Source organism: Octodon degus, unplaced genomic scaffold (assembly GCF_000260255.1).
Source record: "Octodon degus isolate 3935 unplaced genomic scaffold, OctDeg1.0 scaffold00008, whole genome shotgun sequence".
Lineage (NCBI taxonomy): Eukaryota > Metazoa > Chordata > Mammalia > Rodentia > Octodontidae > Octodon > Octodon degus.
The window spans coordinates 11576456-11603718 of NW_004524584.1; the positions used below are offsets into that span (position 1 = coordinate 11576456).

Sequence of the window (27263 nt, forward strand, 5' to 3'; positions counted from 1 at the left end):
CCTGTGTCTAAGTTTGAGCCAAAAGATTTGGTCAACAGTGATTCTGCCCCATTTTGAGTCTTCTCATTGGAACAGCTAATCATAGGAAGTGGATTCTTTCTCACTTTCCATGACTGGGTGGTGATGAGAACTGGAGTGTCAACTTTGACTAGCAATGAAAGCATCCTAAAGAAAATGTAATGGCCTCTCCATGGACCTGAACTATTCACTCTGGACATCCTGTAGGAGAGAAATGATACTGTACAGTATACAGTTTGGGGTCATTTTAGTAGAGCAGCTTCACTGGCACCAGTTGACACAATGTGGCTCATTCTACCTGAACCTGCTCTGAGACTGGTAATTTCTAGTCCTTTGGGCTCAGGTAGGCTCAGCAGGGTCCCTGCTCTCTACCCACTCTTTGATGACTCACTTTCTTGTCCGCAGTTTGTGTCTTCCCCCAGATACTCTGCTGTTAGAGCAAGGCTGTCCCTCTTCAGATGAGCCCAGAGCCTTCTCCTTTGAAAGGATGAGAGGCACAATCTACTTTATGCTTCCTGAAACCCTTCTATTTTTCCTGGAGAAATTTTTACTCTTGAATTCTTCCTAAGAATTCTAAAAGACTAATTCTATTATTCTCTATAACAGCAAAAATGAACAAAAGTATGGCTTAAGATTCCATTGCTAAGACTGTTTATGTTCTTATTTATCTTTTTTCACAAGTTCAAGTAAGCAAGGACTCTCTACTCTTCTGATCAATGAACACTTACACCACCAGCAATAGCTTTTCTATAGCACTCACCCTTCTCTGAGGCCTCCACACATTTATCTCTACTATGCTTCACAATAAGCCAACACACAAAAAAACCTATGCAGCATGACCGTAGCTTATTCAAGGTACACACACACACACACACACACACACACACACACTTGTATGTAGAGCAGCGCCTTTTCCACTTTTCATGGTAGTGGGCTCTTTTTAGGGCCACAGCATTCCTGGTACCCTTCCTACTTCCAGGCTCCAAGTCAGCCTCAGCATAGCTCTTCTCAGCGGGCTTCTCCAGTCTTAGAGACTGGTTTCAAGTGAGAAGCTGACACTCTACATGGTGACAAAGGAGATTAGCAAACTGTTGCTAGACGGCATGTCACATCACACTTGGTCTCTCACCCAGGCCATTTTTCTACATGAAAACATCAGTGAAACAGGGAGAATGAAAGCTTTCTTCTTGTTGCCGCTTACCTTTTTCAGTGCAGATGCTGTGAACCACATCATTTCTTATACTTTTTAAGGAGTCAAAATTCTGCCCAAAGGTAACCCTGTCTTCTTTCCCAGCTATTTGTAGCAGCTGTGTCTTGTTAGCCTCTCCAATACCAATTGCATGAATGATAACTTGTTCAGCCTTTAGCCTTGCTGCAGGCTCCAGGACAGGGTCCTGGGACTTCCCGTCAGTCAGCACAATGAGGAAGCAGAGAACCTTGCTTGTCCGGTCCTTCTTTCCTTCCTTTATGAGTGGCAGAGTGAAATTCAGGGCTTTGCCAGTCAGGGTGCCACCTTGTAGTTGCTTGATGTTAAAAACAGCCTTTTTTAAGTCTATGGCATTATTATAGAGAGAGAGAGCAAATTCCACTTCCACCTTATTTGAATACTGCACAACACCAACTCGGACTTTGTTTGGACCAATGGTAAACATGTCGATCACCGCTGACATGAACTCTTTGATTTCCTCAAATTGTGTTTTCTGGATGCTGCTTGAGCCATCAATGAGGAAATAGATATCAGCTTCCTTTGTATCCACACAGCCTGCAAAAGCATGGAAAGTAGAAAATAAATTTCCTGTTAATGAAAAAGAATCTGGAAAGAACTTCTCAAGGAGGTTTGTGCAGGCCCATGAGGCTGTGCAGGTGCTAAGGAACAGGGCCTCTCCATTTACGTAGAGCCTGTACACTTCTTTGGCAATCTTCACTCCCACATTCTCCTGTGAAATTTACAGTCATCTTCAGAGAAAACTGAAACATAGCAAGAGACAGTGATTTATCTAAGATTACACAGCCAGCTCATTAAAAAGTAAGGATTAGATTTCCAACCCTTCAGGCTTAAGATTAAATAGTATTACTAGTATTGACACCTACCTTCTTAGACAGTTTATGCCTTCTCATTTATTGTGAAAGGGTATGGGATTGATGACCTTCTTTCCTTCTCCTCTAATAAATTCTCCATCCCTAAGCAACTGAATATATATTAAAGCTAAAACCACATTACTCTTCTAAATCAGTGCTTTATCATTACATTGGAATTTCAAAATAAAAAAAGACTGCCCTTGACTTCTGCCTTTCTCTCTGATCCTCTTTCCAACAAGTCTTCATCTCACACTGCTTTAACCATCTTGAGCTTCTTTATTTCTTTTGGATATACCCCAGAGCCATGATACTTGCCTTCCTCTCTTCTTGGGATGTTCTTAACTCTACATATTCCCATGAGAGTCTTTTCTCATCACAAATATGTCAAATCAAGCACAAATTGTTGGAAAAGACTTCCACCTTTTTAGGTGGAAGTCGCTGTCTACTCTATTGCACTGTTCATTGTCCTCACAGTACTTTCTGGAATGACCTTATACATTAATTCACAAGTCTGGCCAGTTTCTTACCACAGAATGTGAGCTCCATGAGTGTGGAGACTTTGCTTAGCTTTTTGCTTCAGCCCAACAGGTCTGGCACATCAAAGACCACTCCCTATTCCTTCCTTTGTTAGGTTTAGTCTATAAGAATAGTACTTTCATTTTCTTTTCTTTTCTTTTTTTCTTTTTCTTTTTTTATCTCTCTGAATGCCTTTAGGGCAGGTTTGGCTGGCTTGAGTTGTGCGGATTGAACCACAGCCACCTGAGCCTGACTGCTTTGTTGAAGCAGCCACTTAAAAAACTGAGCTAAGGGGCAGGCCCCCTTTCGTTTTCTTTATAGTCTACTTGTTTGCTATGTAGCCATTCACTGAAACTGGGTAGGAGAAAGTATATCTTCAAAATTTCAAAAAAAATTCCAGATATGTCATTATCTGGTTGAGGATATGAGCTGATCTTTAACAAGCAAGACAATTTAGTCATTTCAGAATTATTTTCTTTTGAGGCCAGGCATGGTGATGCATGCCTGGCTTCTGGTAGGCTAAGGCAGGAGGATCATAGCAAGTTTGAGGCCACCAGGGATACATAGTGAGTTCAAGGCCAGTTTGAACTACATAGCGAGACCATGACTCAATTTTTTTAAAAAAAGAATTATTTTCTTTTGTGTCAGCTTTTGGGCAATTTATGACTTCTGATCGTAATATAGGTTTGAACAATTGTTTCTTATGAAGTAAGAAATAGTAGGAATGTTCGACTGTGAGACTTAAACTATGAAATCAATACATAGAGTATTAGGACGAAGATAAGCAATCATGTGCCAAAGAAAAGGTTGAGCTGAAGTTTGAAAATCTTGACAGTAAGCAGAATGAATTGAGATGCAGTCTAATCAAGAAGAAACAAGCGTGCACCAGAAGAAAAGCAATGATTATCAGCAGTGACAGAAGAAAAACGTGGGTCACAACAGGTAACTATGACAACCCAACTCACCCAGTCCCCCCTAAACCTATGCTGTCTAGTATACTAGTCACTAGTCGCACGCTGCCGTGATAATGTAAATTTAAACTACTTAAAATTAACTAAAATTAAAAATCAACCATTCATCTGCACATATCAAGTGTTTTATAGCTCTCTGTGGTTGGTTCCATACTAGACAGCGGATAAAGGATATTTTCATGGTTACAAAATTTTACTTGGACTGAATAATAAGAATGTGTCTCTTGGCTTAAGATCTTACGTATCCAGATAAATAGAGAGACAGACAGACAGACAGACAGACAGACAGACAGACAGATAGAACTATAGAACTATATATTTTATTTTATTTATTTATTTGATTTTAAAATAGAGATAGAGATATGGTGGCACATGCCTGAGAGTTTGAGGCAGGATTCCTAGTTCAACCGCAGCCTGAGCAACTTAGCAACCTAGCTAAGAACCCATCTCAAATTTTTAAAAAGGGGCTAGGGACATAACTCAGTACAAAGGTCAATTCACAGTACTGAAAACAAAACAAAACACAATACAGAGAGACATCTTGGAGCCACTAGATATTTTAATCTTACAGTAGCTCTCTTGCTCTGATTCCATAAACCCTGGCAGTCTTAATGACAATTTCTAACTTGCCATTTCTAGGGGAGAGAATGTTCTACTCAGGGAAACAATGTCCAGGCTCAGACACTGAAAGTCTTCCTTGTTACAAAGAAAACTGACATCCTTTTCTCCTTCACACCAGTCTCTTGAGTTTGGTTGATGCAACTGTCCTTGTGATATAATGAAGTTCTGTTTAATCTGTTGAACACCTACAATGTGTCACACAGAATGGCCACAGCAATGACAAGTCAGATAGTGACTGTTTCTCTGAGCTTTGATCCTTCTGATATTGGCTGCCATGCTCTGGGCTATGGCAAAGGTTTTTTTAATATTGCTAGTCTCGGTTTGTTAGGGTGCTTACTAAAATACAAGTGCCCAGGCTCTGTCTACTCTCACAGATTATTAGGTTTTTTGGCAGGCTCAGCGCCCTGAATTATTAACATGCACCTTGGGAGACTGGCCCATTACAGCAGATGTGGTTGGTGCTTTGCCTGTTGCCCCCCAAACTTTCTATCATTTTTGGGCACACTGGTACCCAGCATTTTGCTTTTATCACAAAGGCAAACATTACATCCATGGGTGAGTTGTTCCTGGGTTGTTGGGACTTTCTTTGTCTGTCATATGAGCCTGGAATGTCTGGAAATTCACTTTCCTCCATGTGCTGGAATGTAGATTCTCTAGCTACGCTGTTCCCTGGGCGGGACGACTTGTTTGGGAAGAGTCTCTGTGCTGGCACAGTGGAAGGGATCCTTCTTACATAGCACTTTTCTTGTCCTTCTTTGCTTCTTTGTCTGAATTCTTCATTTCCCTGCCAGTTTCCTAAGCAAACGTCCTCATATATTAAATTCAAATTCATGTGAATCCATGTCTGACATCTACCTGGGGGACACCCAACCTAAGTCAAGTAACATCTTTGCAGAACAACTGGATTAATAATAAGCAATAGAGTAAGCCCTTAGGAAAGATAAGGATGGTGCTTGCCCTAGTCTTGGTTCCGTAACTTCCCACTTAGAATTTTGATGATGACAATGATGATGATGATGATGATGATGATGATGATGATGATGATGATGATGATGGTGATGGTGATGATGATAGTTTTCTTCCGTATTGCAAACTCCCTGAGGAAGACCACTCCTACAGCCCTCCAATTCTCTAATAATCAATACAAGACCAAGGTGCCTCCCACACTGAGAACCTCAACTATATACTACTCCAGAAGTGGCTGGGGATTCATTTCTTGCTGCTGTCTTACAATACTTACATTCCAATTATTCAGAGCTGGCATAAGATGCTTCCTTAACCCTGCCTTTCATTGACAGGTCTGAGTTTAAAATTAGTCCTTCATATCACATAAGCTTAACATTCTGTTCCATATAAGAGCCTCCAAATCTCAGGTTTAATTGTTTGGAAGTGTTTTACATTAAGATAAAATAAAGAGAGAAAGAAGATATGTCACAATCACATAAGCTAAGAGTCGCATCAATCCTCTCTTGGAACATGCCTTTGAAAAGAGCTCCATAGCTGGGCCTGGTGGTGCACAGTTGTAATCTCAGCACTTGGGAGGCTGAGGCAGGATAATTGGCTTAAGTTTAAGGTTATTCTGGGATACCTAATGAGTTCACAAGTTCAAGACCAGCCTGAATTACATAGCTAAACCTGTCTCATAAAAAAAGACAAACAAGAGTGAAGTAAAACTAGAGCAGATTTAAAAAGCATCTTATAACTAGGCTATTGTTCAATAGAGTGATGAAAAATAATTAAAAAGATGAGAATGCAAGGAAATCATCACAAATGTGGTGAAAGGTACAGAAATGAGACTCTTACATTGAGCAACACACTGACAATAATCTATGTGCTCAACAATTTATGCTGCACAATGATGGTAAATCCATCCCATTCAATATTGCTGCCAACCTAAAAAGCCCTGCGAAAGAATATTTAAGGAAATACACAAACAGTCACAACATAAGGCTGACAAAAAAGTGAGCAGAGCCGATAATACTGCTATCACCAATAGCCTTTCTTTCTTCTATGCTGATTGAGTCTAAGTTTTTACCTAGGTGCTTGGTTACCCCACAAAAGATTACATCTTCCCATTCTAGTTTCCCTTGTGTGACATGGGTGACATACTGGCAGGAGAACATGAACAAAAATAACGTGTGTGACTTCTAGGGCATCTTTAAAGAAAGAAGGGGGAGGTTTCCAGTTCCTTCCCTTTCATTTCTTTTACTTGCTCGATGTGGATGCAATGCCTTAGAGCAGTAACCCTGGACTATGATCCTGGGAACAAAGGGCAGAAACAGAAAATAATAATAATAATAATAATAATAATAATTTTTTAAGGGCTAAGAGGAGACAGAGCCCATGAGAGTGGAGTACACCACGACAGCTCAGCCAGCCTATCTCTGGGCTGGCATGTGAAAAGTAAGAGTAATCTTATCCAGTTTCAAATCATTCTTATGTGGTTTCTTCTTTAGTCACTTCCAAAGTGACTGCAACTAATATTATTTACCCATTGGTACACGATTGCATCGTCCGATACAACAGACACTAGATACATGGAACTCTTTAAATAGATTAAATTTAAATTACATTGAAAATTCAGTTTCTTCATCACATTAGTCAAATCTCAAGTATTCAACAGCCACATATGAGGAGTTTGAGGCCTCACTGGACAGTCTGGACAGAGAACATTCCCATTGCCACAGAAGTGTCTGCTGTTATCTAGCACTGCTCTACTCAGTGTGATACCATTTTTAAGAGTGCGGGTTTTTGTATGTATGAGTAGAAGGAGTAGAAAGAGGGAAAAGAGATCAAAAGGTAAGAGAGGTATTGATTTTGTCATATATATATATATATTCATATTCTATTGGGACATGATTAACATGCTATATAATTTTTTGATCATTGTAAGTATATTGTTCAATTGTGTTTATGAAGTTACCCAGCTATCACTAAAACCCAGTTTTAGAACAATCCCACAGGTCCAAAATTTCCTTATCCAAGTATTTTCAGTCTTCTTTCCTGCCCCAATGGTAGGCATTCCCATTACCTATACAATAAAAAAAAAATTTTTTTAAATTTTCTAAACATACCAGTTTTAGCAAGGTCCATTTGTTCAGCACGAGTAGAAACTTGCATCCATACTTCATTCTTGATCTTTTTCAGGAACTTGGGGCTATACCATACCAAGTCTGAGTAGGAATTCAGTATGGACACTCTCTGTTGTGCAGGGTACGACGCTATTTCATCTAGCTGAGTATTGTTAGCCCCATGGATGCTCAGAGCAAATACAGTCACACCCTCCAGCCGCAGGTTCAGGGCAGCCTCCCGCACCTCGTCATCTGAGGGTCTGTGGGTGACCAGAACTGCAATCTGAGGGACCCCCTGCACCCTTCTGCTACCATTAACTTCTGAGAAAACTTCCTTCCTCATCTTCTCAATGGCAGCCCCAGCATTTGATTTCCCATCCTGGAGGGAAAGCTTCCTGATTTGCTGCTGGAATATAGATTGACTTGTGCTTGATTTCAGAAGAGAAAGAATATCTGAGCTGTCACTATAACTCATCAGTCCCAGTCTCGTACAACTGTCCTTCACATCCAAGGATGCAGTAATGTTGTCCAGAAACTCCTGAAGATTCTTTAAATCTTGTCTGGTCCCAAAGGACCCATCCATGAGAAACACAAGGTCAGCGAGTGAATCTTTCTGGCAGGATATTGCAGAAGGAACTGTGAAGAGAGCAAATGTATGTGGATTAATACAGACCACTGGCCCAGAGTGAGAAAGGTCTTTTACTGATTGCCAAAGGCAAGGAAAAGAGAGGTAGTCATGAGTGGTGTAGTTAGTGCTGTTTTCTTTTAGTGACTAAAAGATCAAAAATCTGCATAAGACGTACAGGATCATTCACTTGAGAGGTTTATAAATGCTGTTCCCTCTACCTGAAGAATGCTACTTAGCAGTTTTCCTACCATTCTCACCTCTACCATTGGTTCTGTGACTACCACCATTACCCTAATCATATTCCTTACCAGCATCACCACCACCACCACCTTCATTACCATTTGACCACCTCCTCCATTGCAAACACACTCACCTTCATCACCAGCAGTGCCACCACCACCACCATGCCCACCACTACAGTTGTCACTACCACTACGTGAGAGAGAGAGGCAGGAATAAGCTAGCAGAGGCATCTCTTACTTCAGGAAGCTCACATTGTATGGAGAGGGCAAACCAACAGATAATGTTATTTCAAACAGCAGTAAGTACTAATGAGTAAATAAAACAGATGACGCTACTGGATGGGATGTGGTATAGGAAGAGGGTCAGGGAGGCTCTGATTTAGAACTTAAGACGTGAAGAAGTCAGGGAAGGCCTTTCAGAGAGAATCACTTTTGTATTGGAATCTGATTGAAGAGGATTCAGTCATATGGAATTCTGAAGAAAGAGGAATTTTAGTCGCAAGAGCTCCAAGAGGTGGGAAGAAGCAAAAAGCCCATTGTGGCTGGAATCAATAAGTACAGGAAAGGAACAGTGGACGAGATCAGGGAAGACAGGCCCAGGGATCTGGGAGGCAGGATCTGGGTGAAATCTTGTGTCACTCCAGTTGTTGCAGGGAAACAAAGAATTCAGCAATAGCAATTCAGGGACGACTGCCCTCCTCCAGGAAGGATGTAGCAGCTCTACAAAGGATAATAGCAAGGGATGTTTGATACACGATTTAGAGGTAGAACAGAAGGCATGATAAACTGGATGCAAGTGTTGAAAACAAATGATGAAATGGTGAAAATTCCAGGGTTCTTGGCCTGAACAACTGTGTGGAGGGTGGTGGTGGCTTTGTCCAAGAGAGGCAAGATAGTAAGGAAAAATCAAGTTTCAGGAGGAGGGGATCTAGGAGTCCCATTTCATACACCACTGAGCATCTAGGAGGAGATGTCATGGAAGCAGCTTATTTTATGGATCTGAAATCTAAGGACAAGCACACGAGATTCCTATCCAACACCTACTCCAAGCACCAGCGGGTGAACCCAACTGAGGAAAGTGTAGCCAAGAGGTAAGTCTTGCCAAGAGCTGTCCATTATCTTCCCTGACCTTAGAAGGCAGAAGGCATGCTTGCTTATTTATAACTCCTTCGTACCTGGCACCTGATAGAAGATCAAAAAATATTTGTAGAACTAAAAATAATTCTTGCAGACCTTCCAATCTACCCTGAATCCCACACAGTGGACTAAAACAAACCCCAAACACGATTTGTTCCGGTTAATATTTGTTTGCAAATAGTTGTTACTACCAGTAACATTACACTATATGCTAAATGCCAGACATTCCTTCTCACTCATAACATAGACACTATTATCTTCATCTTACAAACAAGGAAACTCAGGCTGAGAGGTTAAGTAACTTACTCAAGGGCCCAAGTTGCCTACCCAGGGCTTGAACACAGGCCTTCCTGACCCCCAGAACCCTTTGCTCTTAACCTTTAAAAGCACAGGACTTACCAAGCAATATCTTTTTGTTTTCTTTTTTATGTATTTAGTAAAGGGTCTACAGGGTCTCACTACACAGATCAGACTCGCAGTGATTATCCTGTTTTCAGCCTCCCAAGCACTGGCATTATAGGCATTCACCACCATGCCCAGTCTCCAAACAATATCTTGTACTCTATTTCTGTGAGGTAAGTTAGGAGGAGAAAGAGAGACACAATATACAGAGCCCTCTAGGTAGGCAGTAGGGCTCCAACGTTCTGCAGAGTTGTGGTTTAGCAGCCATCAACAGGGCTGCAGGATCTTCAGTGTTCCCAAGGTAGAGGGTCACAGGTTGTTCTTGACATATCCCCTAAGAACGTCACATGGCATCTATATTTTCCCCAAGGAGAATGAGCTACAGGGACAATGGAGAGAAAGGGACTACTCAGTGAGTGCCTCAGGGGCAACACTAACCTAACATCACCTTCCAGATGTTCTCCAAAACTCATCTCCTCTTCCTGAGTATGGGACCACATCTGACTTTCCAGTGTGCTCACAGTTCAAAGTGGCTATGTGACTAAGACCTGACCAGTGAAATGTAAGTGAAAGGAGTGTATCTTCCAGGCTTGGCCCATAAAATCCTCACACAGATGACCTTCCATCTTTTTCACCTTCCATCAGTTGTCTGCCAATTCCTGGGGCACTTTAGAAGTTATATTTGAAGATGAAAGAGCCATCATCAACCTAGTTACCCAAATACAGAGAGAGAGAGAGAGAGAGAGAGAGAGAGAGAGAGAGAGAGAGAGAGAGAGAGAGAACACTGACATGCTAGCCTTGGCCATATAATGTTACAAAGGAAATAAACTTTTTTCAGGAAATCTATTTGTTGTTAATAGTGACTCCGGTCAGACTTTAAGAATGCATTAGCCCATAGCTATAGCTATGAGACTAGGGAATGGTAGGTTGAACAATGGAGAAGTTTCAAGATCACATCAACTCATGTGTCTCATAAATGAAGATGATGGTACAAGGCCCAGAGAAAGAGCTTCATTACTTATCTGGTCATACATTCAGCTAGTGATAAGATAGGAGATAGTGTGTGGCAAAGCTGGCTGGGGAAATAACCAGAGCCTGTCAATTGCAAGATCCCCGGACAGTGCCAAATAATCCCAGAAGCCCATATGCACAACATCTTGCAGGTTCCCCCAAGATGGGGATGGCATATAAGGACACAGACACAATGAGGAGCCTGCTCTCATGACCCTGGTAGCCCACACTGAGTCCCCTAGGCCCAGGGTGTACTTTTATTTTTGCTCTTTTTCTCTTTTCCTCTTTTGTTCAGCCCACATACTGTGCAGTCAGTTTTTCCCTTACCTTTTACCCCTCGCTTTTCTAATAAATTCTGTCACCATTTTTAGCATGTCTCATTCAATTATTTGTTCAAGGCAAGAAGGACCTAGAATAAATACGTTTGTTTGACAACCCATTTCTAAAAGACCTACTCATTAACAATGAGATTGCCTAATCTTTTGACTAGAAGTTCTGGTCACATAGCAAACCAGGTAGCTTCTTGGTCTTAGAGCTAGCTAGCACCTGTGTTGAGTGGCTCACCATCACCAGCTGGGTTCAGAGGCAACCAGAAAAGCTCATTGTGCTGAGGATTCTTTCTGCCCTACTCCAGAGAAAGACCGGATCCTCATCCATACAGCACACTTATTGGTGTCTCCCTGTTGTATTTGCTCATCAAGACTACAAGCAGCTTCTTGCTTCATTTCCTCCTCACTGCTGCTTTCTAGGACCTCCTCCTAGTAAATGTTTTGTACTCAAGAGACTTCTTCTGAAATTTTATAGAAAACTCATATAAGACACAAAGCATTTTTCAAGGGAAAAGATGTGAATTAAGGGGCCCCAGGCAATACTCCTTTTGGCCTAGGGGATCAAGAATAAAAATAGATGAGAAGAAGCTCATCTATTTTCTGCATGAAATACTGAGATGTCCTAGAAGCTAAAAGGCAGGTAGCTCTGGAAAGTGTCTGGTGGCAATTTAGGGGCAACATAGATGGCTTTCTAGGCTGGGCCCAGAATTCCCACATAGGAACCAGCTACAGTGCTGGTTATGTAGCTGCGCTTGTAGCTTTGCACATGGCAGACATCAGCCCAGTGTGACACCTTAAAGAAAGGGCTGTACCATCCTATAGGTGCATATGCTCAGGGATGTTGGAAAGTAAGTCGGGAGAATTTCGTACACAAGATGAGATAATAAAGGCCTTGACTTATAGAAAGTGACTGGCGATCCCGAGTCAAATATAAACTGCTTCTAATTTATGTAATTCTTACCTATAAGACTATTTCTAATACTCTAACTCAAAAGTTAACTCTCCTATTATTTAGTGGCAGCTCTTTAGAGATAGAAAAGTACTACTAAAATATCTTACTATAAAAAAATGGCAATGTGTTTCTTAAAAATGTGAAAAAAAATCAGCATAAAATGATTACATGGTCAGCAGGAGAATGAAACAAACTGCCGGCTTTAGTAGATCCTTTTCTTCAAGAGGGAGATTTCCTTTCTAGGGGGAAATTAGCACTGGCGAGGGTGAGCAGCACAACAAACACAGGCTCAAGCCTGTGGTCCCCCGCACTACATGACCTGACAACTGAGCTTCTCTTTGACCAGGAAACGTACATGTGAGCTCACGAATGCCTCAGCCGAAGTGCCGTCATAAGGTGTGCACAGAACACTGAGACCAAAATGAAACGTGAGGGCTGGCGAGATAGTTCAATGGACTAAGCCTGCTTAGGCAAGCGCAGGGACTGGGGTTCGATTCCTGAGACCACATGCCACGCTGGCCCCACCCCACCGGCGATGGAGTCTGGTCATGGTGCCGCACGCCTGTAATCCCAGCTGCTGGGGAGGCTGAAAGCAGGAGGATCACTACGAGTCTGAACTGCGTAGTGAGACCCTGTACCACAAATAAATAAATAAATAAATAAAAGGTGAAAGCACTGCAACAGGGTAAGGGTAGAGGATGGAGAATGAAATGGTGGAGAAGTTATTCAGCGGTAAGAAGGCAAAGCAGTGCTTGAGGGTTCCTGTGAGAGAAAACAGTACAAGCAGAGGGAGGAGGATGAGGGACGTGGGGAAAGTTCCAGTACTTCATTAAGGCTGATCATGAAAACCAAATAAGAGCTACAGCAGAGAAGGCGGACAGATGCAGCGGCCGTGCGGGCTCGGGCAGCTCTTCGCTCAAGGGCTTTCTTACCTTTTGCATCAGCTCTGAGTGCTTCCCTGTACTTGGTTACATCCTTGATGATCTGCGTCATGTTCTGGGAAAACGTGCTGAGGTCTCTGGCCGTCCGAAGGTTGAAATGAAACGGAGACGTGGCCACGGCCTTCAGGCTCTCCTCGGAGGCCTCCTGCAGCCCCACCGAGATGATTTTCACTCCGTCTTTCCGCAGGGCCTGCGCAGCCGCTTCCACATCGTCCTCAGACTCGCCTGAAGCCAGGACCACCAACACGGGGGGAAACTGCTTCTTGTCCCTTCCGTTTGTGGGCGCAGAGAAATAGGTCTTGTGGGCCTCCCGAAGAGCCTTGCCTAGCTTCAGGGGCCCGCCGATGAACGCGAAGTTCTTCTTGAGGTGGCTCAGCATGGGGTTCCTGCTCCTGAAGGCACTGAGGTGGAACTCGCTGTGGAGCGCGTCACTGTACTGGGCCAGGGCCACGCGGTACTTGGTGGGCTCTATGGGGAGACTGCTGATCATTCTGTTGAGGAATGTTTTCACCAGCGGAAAGTACTTGGTTCCCAGATGATCCGAGCTGTCCACCAGAAACACCACATCCGCGTACTCAGGGCCTGGCCCTATCAAAAGAAAAACAAAAGAACAAAAACAAGATTAGTGTTCAGCCTTACCCTTAAGAGGGCGGCAGTCTCTCTAGTCTGTCCTAGTGTGAAGTTTCTATCAGAATCCCAAGGAAAGTGTCTTTACAGGGTCAAATGGAAAAAAGCTGCCCTTGGTTTTTGCCAAAATGTTAGCCAAGAGATCTTTAGTAAAGTTAACCAACAGATTTTTTTTCTTTCTCAACTCTAAGCCCAAAGCATTTGACATCTTTTAAAACTTTTTCATTTCTGCAGCCCCAAACTCTGAGACTGTATGTACTAAAAAATAAATAACATGATACCATTTTGAAAAGTTCCAACTTTTGGGGACCTCCTAAAGTAAGCAGCTGCCTTGGTTTGAGAAAATGGAGTCAGAGTCTGGAACAAAGATTTTAGGTGAGTGGGAAATAGATAAAAGCTGCAGTATAACTTAGGGATGCAACTCAAGTCTAAGTGTGGAATTGTCTATGGTGGTGTGGAAATGCTCCAAACGTTCCAGACCTTGCATTACTTCTGATTATGGACCTTCAGATTAGGGAGGCCCAAACTGCACGTTTACGTTTGTAAAAGAAAACAAAGGCACTGTTAGACTCAAAAATACTTAGAATTTGTTTGCTGACTGGGTCCCTTTGCTTCTGCCCATCAAGGCTCAGATTCAGACAGACCTACAAACTGGGTAATTCTACTCATAGAAAAGTGGAGCACTGAAACATAAGTGATTCAATGAACAATTCAACTTTTTCTAATGCGGTATAATTTATGACTTTTGTCCATGGTTTTATACCATTTTAAATTTGTTTGATACTGTGTACTACAACTAGTGACAAATGCTGTGTACTTAGATTTTTAGTGAATAAATTATTTCTATGTATTATAATACATTTTGATAAGCCATAAAAATTAATAAGCTTAAGATATATTCTTACCTGGGCTCTGATCTGCCCATGCTTCAGTCCAAAGAATTAGGATAAATATAATTAACTGGATCTTCATTTTGTTAATGGAGGTTTTTTGCTTTTTTCTGAAAAAAAAATCACAGCATAAAAAATTTTATTGCATACCCCAAAATAAGCGTCAAACTAGTGACCTCAAAGGATAATATGCTGTATACAAGTATTCATCAATTTCATTCTTCTGTATGTGGATATTCAATTATGTTACACCATGTGTTGAAAGACGTTTCTTGTCTTAGCACCTCTGTCAAAAACAAATTTACAAGTCTGAGTTTGCTTCTTAGATTTTCGAAGCAAACCACAGTCTTGATTACTCTGCCTTTGGTAAAAGCTCTGAAGTTGAGAGAATAAATCCTCCACTTGCTCCTTCTCAAGGCTGTTTTGGCTCTGCTGGGCCCCAGGCATTTCCGCATGACTTTTAGGATTACCTTGCCAACTTCTGGGGGAAAATACAGGTAACTGGAATCTTGATATAAATTACATTGAACATGTAGATAAACTTGTGAAGTGATGCCACCATTATGGTTCGTATCTTGATGTCCCCAAGAGCCTCATGCACACATAGTTGGGGATTTTGGAAGAAAACTGAATGATGGGAGTGTTAGGAGGTGTTAGGAGGTCGGGCCTTGTGGAAAGAGGTGGTCACTAGGGAAGGGAATGGCTTCCTTCTGGGCTTCTGCTTTTTCTCTCTGCTTCCTGGCCACCAAGACATGAGCAGCTTTGCCTCCACCGCTCCCAGCCGCCGTGGTACTGCCTAGGAGCCAGTCAACGATGAGCCAGAATAAAATTGCTGATTTATGTCTGATGAATGCTGTGGCCAGATACTTCTCCCTGCCTCATCCCCCTTCAGCATATACCACACACAGCTTATGCTTTTATTAGGAGAATAAATAAATGAAGAGAGGAGCTCGGTTCAGCTGGAGCAGCACGGGAGGCTCAGCTCCCAGGCAGGAACTCACATGTAGCGCCCTGCAAGGCCTCCTCCCAGCACCTGTGCTCAATTCATTAAGATACCAAAGCAAACCACAGGCTCCTAAAGAGGGGAAAGAGTAGATGGGTGCACATGGGTAGCGGAGTGACTGGGGACAGACCCAAGGGAACACCCTGCAGTGCCCTCTCTGAGGCCTGCTTGCTCCAGTCCCACCCTAATGTGACCCCAAAATAAAGTGTCCTCCTCTGAGTTGTAAGTGTTGGGCATTATGTCACAGTGATAAGAAAGTGACTACAGGAACTGTTTTAGTAATAGGAAGTCTTCCAAGCCATTCATGCGTGACTTCTAGGAGAGCTTTTTATTCTATATTTTCAGTGTTATTCTTCAAGTACAAAAGATTATAAGAACTCAGGCGTGAAGGGCCTGGGGAACTCCCTCTCTGAACTGCCAATACATGTTCAGAGTGGTTTACATCCCTCTTTAGGTTGTGCATATATTTAGAAAATGAGATTGGGTTAGTTCCAATTCAGGATTGACCTAGTTGTCCTTGTTACTTCTTTTCTTAGACACTGAGCATCAGAACAAGCAATCTGCATGACTATCCATGCCCATATGCTTTGGAGTAGCTCTCTCCCAGTTCTCTCTCCAGTTCTCCAAATTCCCACTCCACACCTCTAGTCTCCAAAGTGGTAACAGTAGCTTAATTGCTCAGTGGTATATTTATTCAATTGCCTATGAATATTGCCACTTTGGACAATACCAAGTAATAGCATCTTATCTGCACCAGCACAGCACGATCCAATGTTGTTACTTCCCATTCTTTTTGGCTTTTCCATTACATCTGCATTCAGTTCTGATTTGCCTGGCTTTCAAGTTGCTTATGCTTTTGATGGTGAACTTAATTTTTGTGAGTAAATTTATTTTTCTTTTCCCTTGACTAATCATGCATGCAGAGTATAGAGTAAATGTATTCCTCAGTGGAGATGTGGATTGGAAATGGAAGCCTCTCAGAAAAGAGATGTTCTAAATTTATCATGTACAATCCATCTCTCCTGGAAACCCTCTTCCAAGCCCACCTCTTGTCCAAATGCTTCTACCTCAGGCCCTGTAGTTATTATGGGGAAGCCACTTTTTTTTGTACTAGGGATTGAATTTAGGACCTTGCATTTACCAGGCAGGTGCTAAGGCCACTGAGCTAGCTCCCCAGCCCCTACTCTTTATTTTTTTCCTATTCTTTATTAACTGTTAATCATTTGTGGTTCTTGGTCCCCTGATGCCTCAAACTCTCTGTCTTTCCTGTGATATGCTAAAGTTTGCATTTGATAGAGGATGCCAGATATTAGTGATAAATTGACATTTTGTCCCTATGCCAGAGACAGGATATTTTCTATATAATATAAAGCTCCTCCAGGCTCTAAAATTCTCCTTTAACACTATGATGGAATGAAGAGAAGGTTTCATACCAGATGCTGGGAAGGGAGCAGCTGGCCTTGCTATTTCCTACCAGAGTATTTAGCATATACAAACCAGCCACAGAGCACCAGAAAACAAAGCTCCGGCACTTCCAGGAGACAAAATTAGAAGGATCTTAATGGAACAATGAATAATTACTTTCTTTTGTAGATTACCTCCCTTTGATAGTAAGTGTCTGTGAAGACAAATATCACTGTTCTTAATGGCAGTACTTCCTATGGGGCAGCGTATTATGACATATGGCATAGAGTCTTATTAGGGTTTGTCTCTAGGTGTCCCACCAAAGCTTCGTGCAGCAATATGCATGGCTTTTTCAGAGGCGGCTGGACCTAGAGTGTGTGACAGAGACTGATTCACAGTGCAATGCCACGATCAAGGGCTCTAGGATTAAGGGTGTGAGTGCTACCCACCCTAAGGAGTCTGGATAAGGTATAAGGGATAGAAAAAGATGTGGTTGACTGCTTTGTTACTTTCTTCTTGCCCCATACCATTTCGTTTCTGCATTACCTGTCTGCTATGCCACCCTGTCCTGGAGCCAGCTGATTGTGGACTGAAACCTCTACACACTGGGAGCTAAAGGAACCGTTCGTTACTCTTTTAAATTGGGGTATCAGGTAATTTGTCTTAGCAATGAGAAAAGTAACTAAGACAAGTCTTAAAGTCACTTGGTAAGACAAGAGGGGGAAAAGGCTTAATTTAGCAAACTAAAAAGATGTGTGCTAAATTGTTTAACTTTCTAGTAGGTATAGATATTAAAGGAAAATAAAATTTGTTTAGTTAAGTTATAGTAACTGAGCAAAGGCATTAGTGTTAGTCTTGAGTCCACTGGACTGTAAATAGCTTCCTGGAGAGTCACACCAAGAAATCCTAATTCAAAACAGCATACACAACACTCTAAAGGAACCAAGCTCAACTTCTCCTCATTTGCTTTTGTTGAAAAAGGAACGAAAATCCCTCAAATTTAGTTAAAAGCAAAGGTCAGATCATCTCATTTCTATGCTCCACCACATTCCCTTCTTCACATCCTCCATTTTTCCTGGTTATTCATCCCTTGCTTTAGATAAATACACTACAGACAGGCCAAGACCAGACTCCCACCAGAATATGGAAGGCCAGAAGTGGAAGAAAAATATAAGCTTAGGAACCATGACTTCTAGCTGGTGAAAGACTTAAGGCGAACATGCACCATCTGCTTATTTCCCACTGAGAATCTGACATCTATTGAGATTGTCTGGCATATCCTAGATCATACAGATAGCCCACGGCAGGTCTAAGCTCAAGCCCTAGGCCTCAGCCTCCAATGCTGTGGCCCATTTCTGGGAGCACCTGGAAGACACACTGACTGGATTTTCTTATCAGTAGAACTCATGAGTCCCAGGATTATTTTCTTATGCTAGCTGCCATCCGGTGTGTGCCAGATGGCTCTACTCCCTTAAGTTTTTACAATTCTTTTATTTCTTCCTTGGCATCACTCCTCAGAGAGGATTTAAGACCTCCTCCACAGCCCCAACTCTATAAACACACCCAAACGTTCATGCTACCTTCTTAGACTGCCAAGTCAGTCCTTTCATTTGTCAGTTATCACATTTTGGCCTATTCTGTGTTTTTTGAAAATATTTTCTTAATCCCTATCTTCTCCTCCCTACCTAGTAAAACACATACACATACACACACATGCACATACACACACATACACACACACGCACACACGCACTCACACATATACCTCAAACACCTATAAACTTGTTGAAAGGAGGCCCAAATGCTTCATCGCTCATTAATGAATGTCCCACTTGCCTGATTCACTGCCTCCTCCAAGCAGATTCTCGAGAAATATTTGTTGAGATAATTACTTAGAAAATAACAAGAAACTCATTAATTCCAGTCAACTGCATATCACAGCTCACAAGCAACTATTCCAGGCACTTAAAGAGCAAAAGGTCATATTCTGAAATCCCGAGGTTGACAAAATAATGCTCTGTGGATAGGAAGCAAACTCTACCAGTGTGAGCGATTATGTAGCAAGGACATAACATTATACTAGACTGCTCTAAACCAGTCCCAGGGGAGAGGGTGCTGCTATAGTTTGCAAGGCTGTGCAGACAATATCACTTTCACTTCTGAAAAAAGCAAAGGCCTTCTAAATACCCCAGGGTCAGCCTAGGGAAGAAGCAGACGGGGCCAAGGAGGTTCAGTAGCAATGCTAGGACAGTTCGGCCAGCACAGACCAGGAAAATCACATGAAAGGTGAGCGTGCTGAACTTTGTTCTGACTAGAAACAGGTTCAGTTCAGTGCCACTAACATTTACTGAGCACCTACAGTTCATGAATAGCAGTTTAGTCAACATGAAGAAATGAAGACAGAGACCTAGACCTGGCCTAACATTAGAGTGGGATCTTCCAGGCTCCAGCCAACTCATGATTTAGGACCTGATTCAGCAATCTTTCTTCCTCTGTGGTATTACTTGATTTCAGGTAGTTTATCTGCACATACACATGCATATGTGCTTATGTATATAAATGTGCATGTACAAATCTGATAGATTATTTATTAATTCAACCACCTTTTCCTGAATTTCAATTGTGTCCTCAACATGGTTGCAGGCAGTTTAGATTTAGTGGTAGAAAAAAACAGGCAGAAAACCTGCGTGAAGCTTCAACTCTCTTGTGTTCATGTCTGCCTTCTGTCTGCCTAGCAAGCTTCTTTCAACACAGACCAAGCATATCTGGTACACCTATATATCACCAGTGCTTAGCACAGAGTATTTTAAGAAAGGAGAGGAGTACATGAGAAAAGGTAGACAAGAAATGTTTATGTGGCTGCTCATGAAATAAGACAGAATGATGTCTCATCTCAAATGAGAGGAGGAACAAAATATTATGGAAAGAGTAGAATTTGGGAAAGAATTCAGGGGAGACGTAGCCTTTGAAATAGACTTGAAAGGTACATAGAATTTAAAGGGCAGACATGATGAGCAGGAAGCAGTTCTGCTGGCTTCTAAACAAGTGACAGCAAAAGCTCTGGAGGAGAGCAAGCACTGCGTCCTGAGGCTGATGACCCCGTGTCAGCTATGGCTTGGGGTGTGGAGGATGGAGGGCACAACATGAACTAGGGAACAATTAGACTTTATTCTTTTGGCAACTAGGACTCAGTGATGGCTCTTGACAGAAAAAAGGGAGGATTAAGAGGCCCTGGAAGTATTATGAAAGGACCATTCTTTGCATCTGGTGGACTTTGAATGAGACTTTCCAAAATCCCAGTTATGCCATGCACAAACGGAAAGGAGCAAAATCCAGGATCCAAGAGAGAGGTGTATACAATTAGTATAATCTGCACTAGTCAAGTAAGATATTCATGAAAATAAAACGTAAAATGGATTACACAGCACAACAGTACAAGAAAATAGTTCCAGTTTTTCTTTCTTTTTTGTTTTTTTAGTTATATCTGTTATCTCATCCTAAAACATATTCATTAGAACAGATCAGATTATAACTGAAGGCATAACACAAACACGCAGCATAATTAACAAATCTACAACCTATGGTTGTACAGTTATCAAACTTTGCCATTTATAGATAATTCATGCAACTACCAAGGTTCTTGGAAGCAAAGAGTATAAGCCATAAAATATTCTCTCGAAGAGTGTTACAAGCTAGGACGATTTTGAGGGAAGTTAGAATATAGAAAAAAAAAAAAAAAAAACACCAGTAAGGAGTTTACCTTGTAAAGTCAGGCAAAGTCAGGACCCTGTTGGCTTTGATGAAAACATCACAGCAAAGTCCATCATACGACAACATTCACGGTACCTGCCCCACTGCCAGGCACATGCTAGGTGTATAGTAAGTATTTGTTGAAAGCATTCAATATGGTGTTTCAGAATAAGTTTAAAATAGCTGAATTACAATGCAGGTTATAAATAAAATATAACTCTCAGAATCTGTTGTATGAATATGTATCAAAAGGGAAAAATGTGCTGTACTCTAAAAGCTTCTACCGCTCTGATCAGGAGCAGCAAAAAGAATACCAAGGAATCAGAACTCATAATGCAAATCGTATGTCCTTTTCTGAGACCTGATTCTTTAAGTCATAAAACAAAAGGTTTGGATATGAGCTATAAAATGCTCTTATTTTATGAGTTAGTGTCCAAGTCTTCTGGGAATATGAGCTGTACCAAAAGCATAAAGTGAGTGGGCCCATCCTTGCAAGCACCACACCCTTCAGGCTGAGGACCTCTCAGAAAAGCATAAAGTCTTCTTCTTGCCAGAACATTCACCGAAACAACAATGATACATTTGGAAGGTTCCTCTGTCAGAGGGCTCAAGCAGCAGAGTTTTCATATCTCATGTCTTATTAATTAAAGTTCAACCATCTAACTCACAAGATCCCTAAGCAGTGCATTGTTTTAATTAAACACACCTGAAAAGAAGACTGTCTGACTATTTCCAATACCTCCATTTACTAAAAGTTCACAAGGCCTGTTAAAGACACATGGAAATAAATGACATTGAACACAGATGCCCCTAAATCAGGGAACCTGTAGCTCAGTACCATACACACATTCCCCGTTCCTGGTGCTTTCCTGTGGCCCTGTGTTCTCCATGGGCCCTGAGTGTGTGGCTCGTGATTGGAGTTGTTGCTGAGAGGACAGAACATACCGCTGCTCTTTCTTCTCATAACAGCTTTCTTAAGAGGGAACAAGCTCACTTTTGCTTAATTCAATGAGAAGAAAGAGGTGTACTAACAGTGTTTGGACAGAATATCCTGCTTGCTTCTTGTACTACAGATAACCACTGAGAAGATAACAATGTACAGTGTATTAACTATCAAAACTGTCCTATTAATCAGCTGTGAAACTGTCTCATTCATATTTATTTCTCAATAATATATATATATATATATATGAGGGAAGAAGCTCTAGAGGTGATTGTCAACCACAGCTTCCCAGTGGAGAGAGCTATTACAAAAAATACTGAAGCCTGGTCTCACTCCCAGAACGGTCTGAACTTTGGGATTTTTTTTTTTTTTTTTGCAGAACCAGGGATTGAATTCAGGCCCTTGCACTTGCCAGGGAAGTGCTTATTCCACTGAGCCATCTCCCTGGCCCCAGAACTTTGGGATTTTTAAAGCACTCCACAATTCTGATATGCAGTCAGGGTTGAGAGCCACTGAGGTAGGTCTACCTGAAGAGTCCAAGCAAGCTCTCTAGGGAAAACACTGAGGTATAGTCCCAGAGAGAAAGAATTCTTGATTTCAAAGCTTTATCTGAAAATCAGGATCAAAAATGACTATAGCATGACACTATGGCCCATGCCTGCAGCCCCAGAATTCTGAGAGACTGAGGCAAGAGGATTACAAATTGGGGGTCCAGCCTAGGCTACTTAGCCACTTAGTGAGACTTGTTTTCAAGTAAAAAATTTAAGAGGACAGGGTCTGGATATCTCTTTGCAAAGACCCTGAACTCAATCCCAAGTATCACAAAGAGAGAAGAAGCTTGGGGAGATGACCCAGTGCAAAGGTCCACAGTTCAATCTCCTAGTACCACAATAAAAATTTAAAAATGACTATTGTACTGTGTTGTTGAGATATTTACATAAGATCACATATAAGAAGCATCTTTTGCAAGATATTTGTCAATTCTGCTGGCTCAGTTATTTCTTTTGAAGTATCATTTTCCCCATTTTCAATCTGTGTAGTTGCTGGAATCATGACCTTTCCTTTATGCCAGGAAGGACCAGCCAAACCAGCATTGCCACACTCACCACAATTGGTCAGTGTTTGATTAGGTAAGCATCAGCAATAGATAGGCCTGTTGGGAAGAAGTTTTATGGATACGCTGATGGGACATAAACCTACAGCTTCTGGAATCATCTTTCTGTCATGAAAGTGAACCTCAAGATCAAGAAAGACATACCTATGATGACACCAGCTAAACTCCTTCATCAGTCTAACCAATCCTAGATTTTTTTTCAGATGATTCCTATTTCATGACTAAGTTCACTGAATCAGGACTCATTAATTCACAGGAAAAAGAATCATGACTAATACGCACTTGACAGCCCTTTAGGATGCCAGGCCAGTTGGGATGTCCAGCACTGAGCCTCTACGATGGTTTCTTCCTGCTGCAACCCAGCAGATCCTAACTCTCTGGTCCCTGGTCCCTCAGGAGCTCACAACACACTTTTCTTCCTCTGCCAGGAGCCTCAACAGTTCTTTTTTTTTTTTAATTTTTTTAAATTTTTATTTATTTATTTATTTATTTGAGAGAGAGAGAGAGAGAGAGAGAGAGAGAGAGAGAGAGAGAGAGAGTGGCCAGCTCAACCCACCAGAGGGCAGGGCTGGCTGGCATGTGGTGCTGGGGGATTGAACCGCGGTCCCTGATGCTTTTGCTAAGCTTGTTCTAAGTAGGTGCTTTAGACCACTGAGCCATCTCTCCAGCCCCTCAACAGTTCTTATATATAAATTCAAATGCTAACTATACTTCAGCACTTGGCCTGTCTGCCCCCTGACTACTACAGCCACATCTACCTTCCAAGTTCCCATTCACTCCAGGGAGTCTACACCACGTTTTTCTAACAACTCAGGTATACATTTTATCTGATGTATTGTTTGTTTCCGTTTATATGTTTGGTCATCCTATCTTTAGTGTAAGTTTCAGGGAAAGAGTTTTCCACTATGCGGTTGTCATAGTACAACACAAAGCAAGTAATTGCTCTCTAAATTTAATCAAGTAGATATAGGGATTAGGGATAAAAGCAAACTTAAGTATGTTAAGTATGATATCAATTTCTTAAAGCGGTTTTTATTTCTAGGATTCAATGTAGACAATAGTTTTAGTTCAGTCTTATATTTAAAATTATCTTTTCCTGGGTACATCAAACATTAAAAATTGAAGAAAAAAATCACAAATGTAGGACATATTTTCCTAAGGCAGTAACAATCGACAACTGGTTCTAATGTAATGATTAATAATAATATTATGCTTCTCTTTTAAAGGTACCCTGACTTCTGCTTTTTAGGCTGGCATGAGGTAACCTGAAAGTGATTCTTCCGCCCTAAAATTAAACTCAAAACTAAGCATGTTGAAAATTAACAACTTTTTGAACGGCAGGTAATCTGCTCTCTCTAGACAACTAGACAAGAGGACACAGAAAGTCACAAGTTTCTGGAAAGAAACTCAGGAGCTGATACCTCTGCTGGAACCAGTTCTGAGGTTGAGGAACTTCCACTATAACTGACAAATTGCTGGAGGGTGAATGTGGGCAACCCAAAAGGTGAAAGCCCAGTGGGATCCATCAGAGGAGATACTCCACACAGGTGAATTTTTATCTCAAGAAACTCTACCAAATCCTCACAGTGAAGATGCAGGACAAATTCACTCATGTATCAGCAAGATGAGGGGACAAAATACCATTTTTTTTAATTTTTAAAGAGAATACAAGAAATATAAATGATACAGAATTTCACTAACCTAAATGACAGGAATTCAAAAGTATCATTCTAAATACATCACAGCATGCTGTTAAGTCTGACCTCGACAGAAACTATTTTACCGGAGCTGAATCAAATGAGATTTATCAGAACCAAGCTGACCTGGGGAAAGGCAAAGATTCCATTTCTGCCCCTCTTTAGCTATCTTGTCTCACCTAAGAGAGAGGACAAGGGGAATGAGAAGCACTTGGGGAAGTTCTCAGGTCACTAAAGACAGATACCTAAATAAAGGTCTACATAATGCTTCCTGTCATCTCAAATCTTCCCACTTTACCAAGAAAGGTTTATACTGTATTGATATCATGAGAAGATTTGAACTGGACTGGAGAAAGGAATTGGGATTATTCCGTTGTTACATGATGCTTGCTTTACCTGTGAAATGACCCAGTGTTACATAAAACTAGGCTTAGATCAGCTGTACATGCATATTGTTAATTCTAGGATAATCACTCAAAACAATACATACACAAACACATGGATACACTAAGAAAAAAATGAAAGAAAAATGCTCAATCAAAGCAACAAAAAGGAGAAAAAGAAGGCAAAAATTGGAACAAAAGCAGTCAAAAGGAGAAAACAGTACTATGTATGGCAAGTATTAATTCAGCTCTATTAATACTCACTTTAAGCATCAATCATCTAAATATGCAATTAAAAGACAAATATATGTTGTCTACAAGAAATGCATTTTAGCTGTAAACATTAATTTAAGCTAAAAGTAAGTGATCAGAGAAATGTGCACCATACTAACATCAATCAAAAGAAAGTGAGAGTAACATTAATCTCAGAGAGGTGAGACCTCAAAGCAAGGTAACTTTTCAGGGACAGTGAACAGCATCACACAGTTTAAAAGTAATCAAACCTCAAAGAACACAAACTATCCTTAATAAGTACATGCCCGACAACAGTATCAAACTATGTAACACAAAACCTGATAGAATTTCAAGGATAAATACGTAAATTCTCTACCTTACCTGGAGTCCAATCTTTCTCTATCAGAAGCAAATAGACATAACAGCTAAAAAAAATACATAAGGACATAATTGAACTCGACAATATCAGTCAGTTGGATAAAATAGATGTCTATCACCTACTTCATCCAACAACAGAATACATTTTTATTCTGAAGCTTATACGGAACTTTCACTAAAACAGACCCTGTTCTGGGCCATAAAATACAACTTAACAAATATCAAAGAAGAGTACTCAGATTGCATCTACTCACAGACCACAGTACAACTAAACAAGAAATTAATACTAGAAAGATAGCTGGAAAATCTCAAAATATGTGGAGATTAAACAATACACTTCTTCTAAACAACTCATGGGTCAAAGGAAGCTAAAGAGGAATTTTAAAAATACTTTCAACTATCTAAACACAACCTTATTGAAATTTGTAAGATATAGCAAAAGTATTACTTAGATGAAATGTACAGCATTGAGTACATATATTTTTCTTTAAAAAGAAGAAAAATCAATGCTCTGTACTTTCATCTTAAGAAATGAGGAAAGAAAGCTCAAAGAAGAATAAGAGATTAGAGCAGAAACCAATGAAATCATTCATTAAAAATCAACACAAAAATATTATGAAGCTAAAAGATATTCCTTTGAAAATATCAATAACTGATTAATCTCTAGCCAAACTAACAAAAAAAATTACTAATATCAGAATTGAAAGAGAAGATGTCACTACAAGGCCAAGAGACATTAAAATAATAATAAAGGGGCCTAGTCAGATAGCTCAGTGAATTAAAACACCTGCATAGGCAGATGCAGGAACCAGGGTTCAATCCCCAGTGTGCCGTGCTGGGCCCACTGAGACTCTGACTCAGACTGGGTGTGGTGGTGTGCTCCTTTAATCCTAGCACTTCAGAGGTTGAAAACAGGGGGATTGCTACAGATCCAATCTGTGTAATGAGGCCCTGTAGACCCTGTACTAAATATATAATAGAATAAAATAAAAAATAATAAAGGAGTATTATAAACAACTCTATTCCCACAAATTCAAATCCAATGAAGCAAAGTCATTTGCAATTCTAAAGAAAACACTTACAAATGATAGAAAAGCTAAACTATTTAAAACACGAATGGCCAATAGAGAAAAAAATTATAGGCCATAAGAGGGCTACAATTAGAAATTCAGGAGATTAGAGTTTCTACTCACTGAAAAAACAGGTGAAAATTTTCAAATAAGGTAAAATAATTTAACACACAAATAAGTCATGTATATAGAGACCCAAATAACCTTGATTAGAAAAAAGTCTCTCCACATCAGTCGACATCCCAGAAGTCCAACACAAGAGCAAAATCTTAAAAGTAGACAGAGAAAAGCAACAATCACTTTTAAAAGAAAATCCATTAGAAATAGAGAAGTGTTCTCAGCCAGTTATTTTTTAACCTCAACAAATGGACTCTAAGGTTTATATGAAAAAGCAAAAAATTCAGGGTAGCCAATGCAATTTTAAAAGACAATAATGAAGAGAAAGGACAGACACTGCCCAACTTCAATATTTTCAGTAAAGCTAAGTCATCAAGACAGCATAGAATAGGCAAAAGAATGGACAACTAGATCAAACAGGATGAAGATCCCACAACTAGACCCACATAAATGTAGGCTATTTGAGGAGGAACACAGACAAAACAGTGAGAAAAGAGGTTTTTAAAGGGGCTAGAACAAGTGAACACCCATGGCCAAGCAATGGTCGTGACTCATCCACATGGCTGCACTGATAAAGGTTCTACAATCTGAGGTACAGGATCTCAGGACAAATCCTTAGGGCATTTCACTGACCTTCTCAGACCAAAAAGCTACAACTCTCGTTGCACAGGTCCTGCTTTACCTTGGTCTTAACCATCCAGTAGAAAAGTATGAAGACGAAATATAAGAAATAAA

The 27263-nt window shown here is 40.8% G+C and overlaps 1 protein-coding gene across 1 annotated transcript in view; it reads right to left on the reverse strand.

Moving 5' to 3' along the window:
• The window catches only part of Col6a5 (collagen type VI alpha 5 chain), a 97537-nt gene extending 83020 nt beyond the window's left edge, over positions 1-14517 (reverse strand). The window contains exons 1-4 of the mRNA XM_023704480.1: positions 14451-14517; positions 12910-13506; positions 7280-7912; positions 1220-1780 (exon numbers count right to left, since the gene is read on the reverse strand). Coding sequence (XP_023560248.1) covers positions 1220-1780; positions 7280-7912; positions 12910-13506; positions 14451-14517 — 1858 coding nt within the window. The remainder of the gene's footprint in view (positions 1-1219; positions 1781-7279; positions 7913-12909; positions 13507-14450) is intronic.
• Between the last annotated feature and the right edge of the window lie 12746 nt (positions 14518-27263).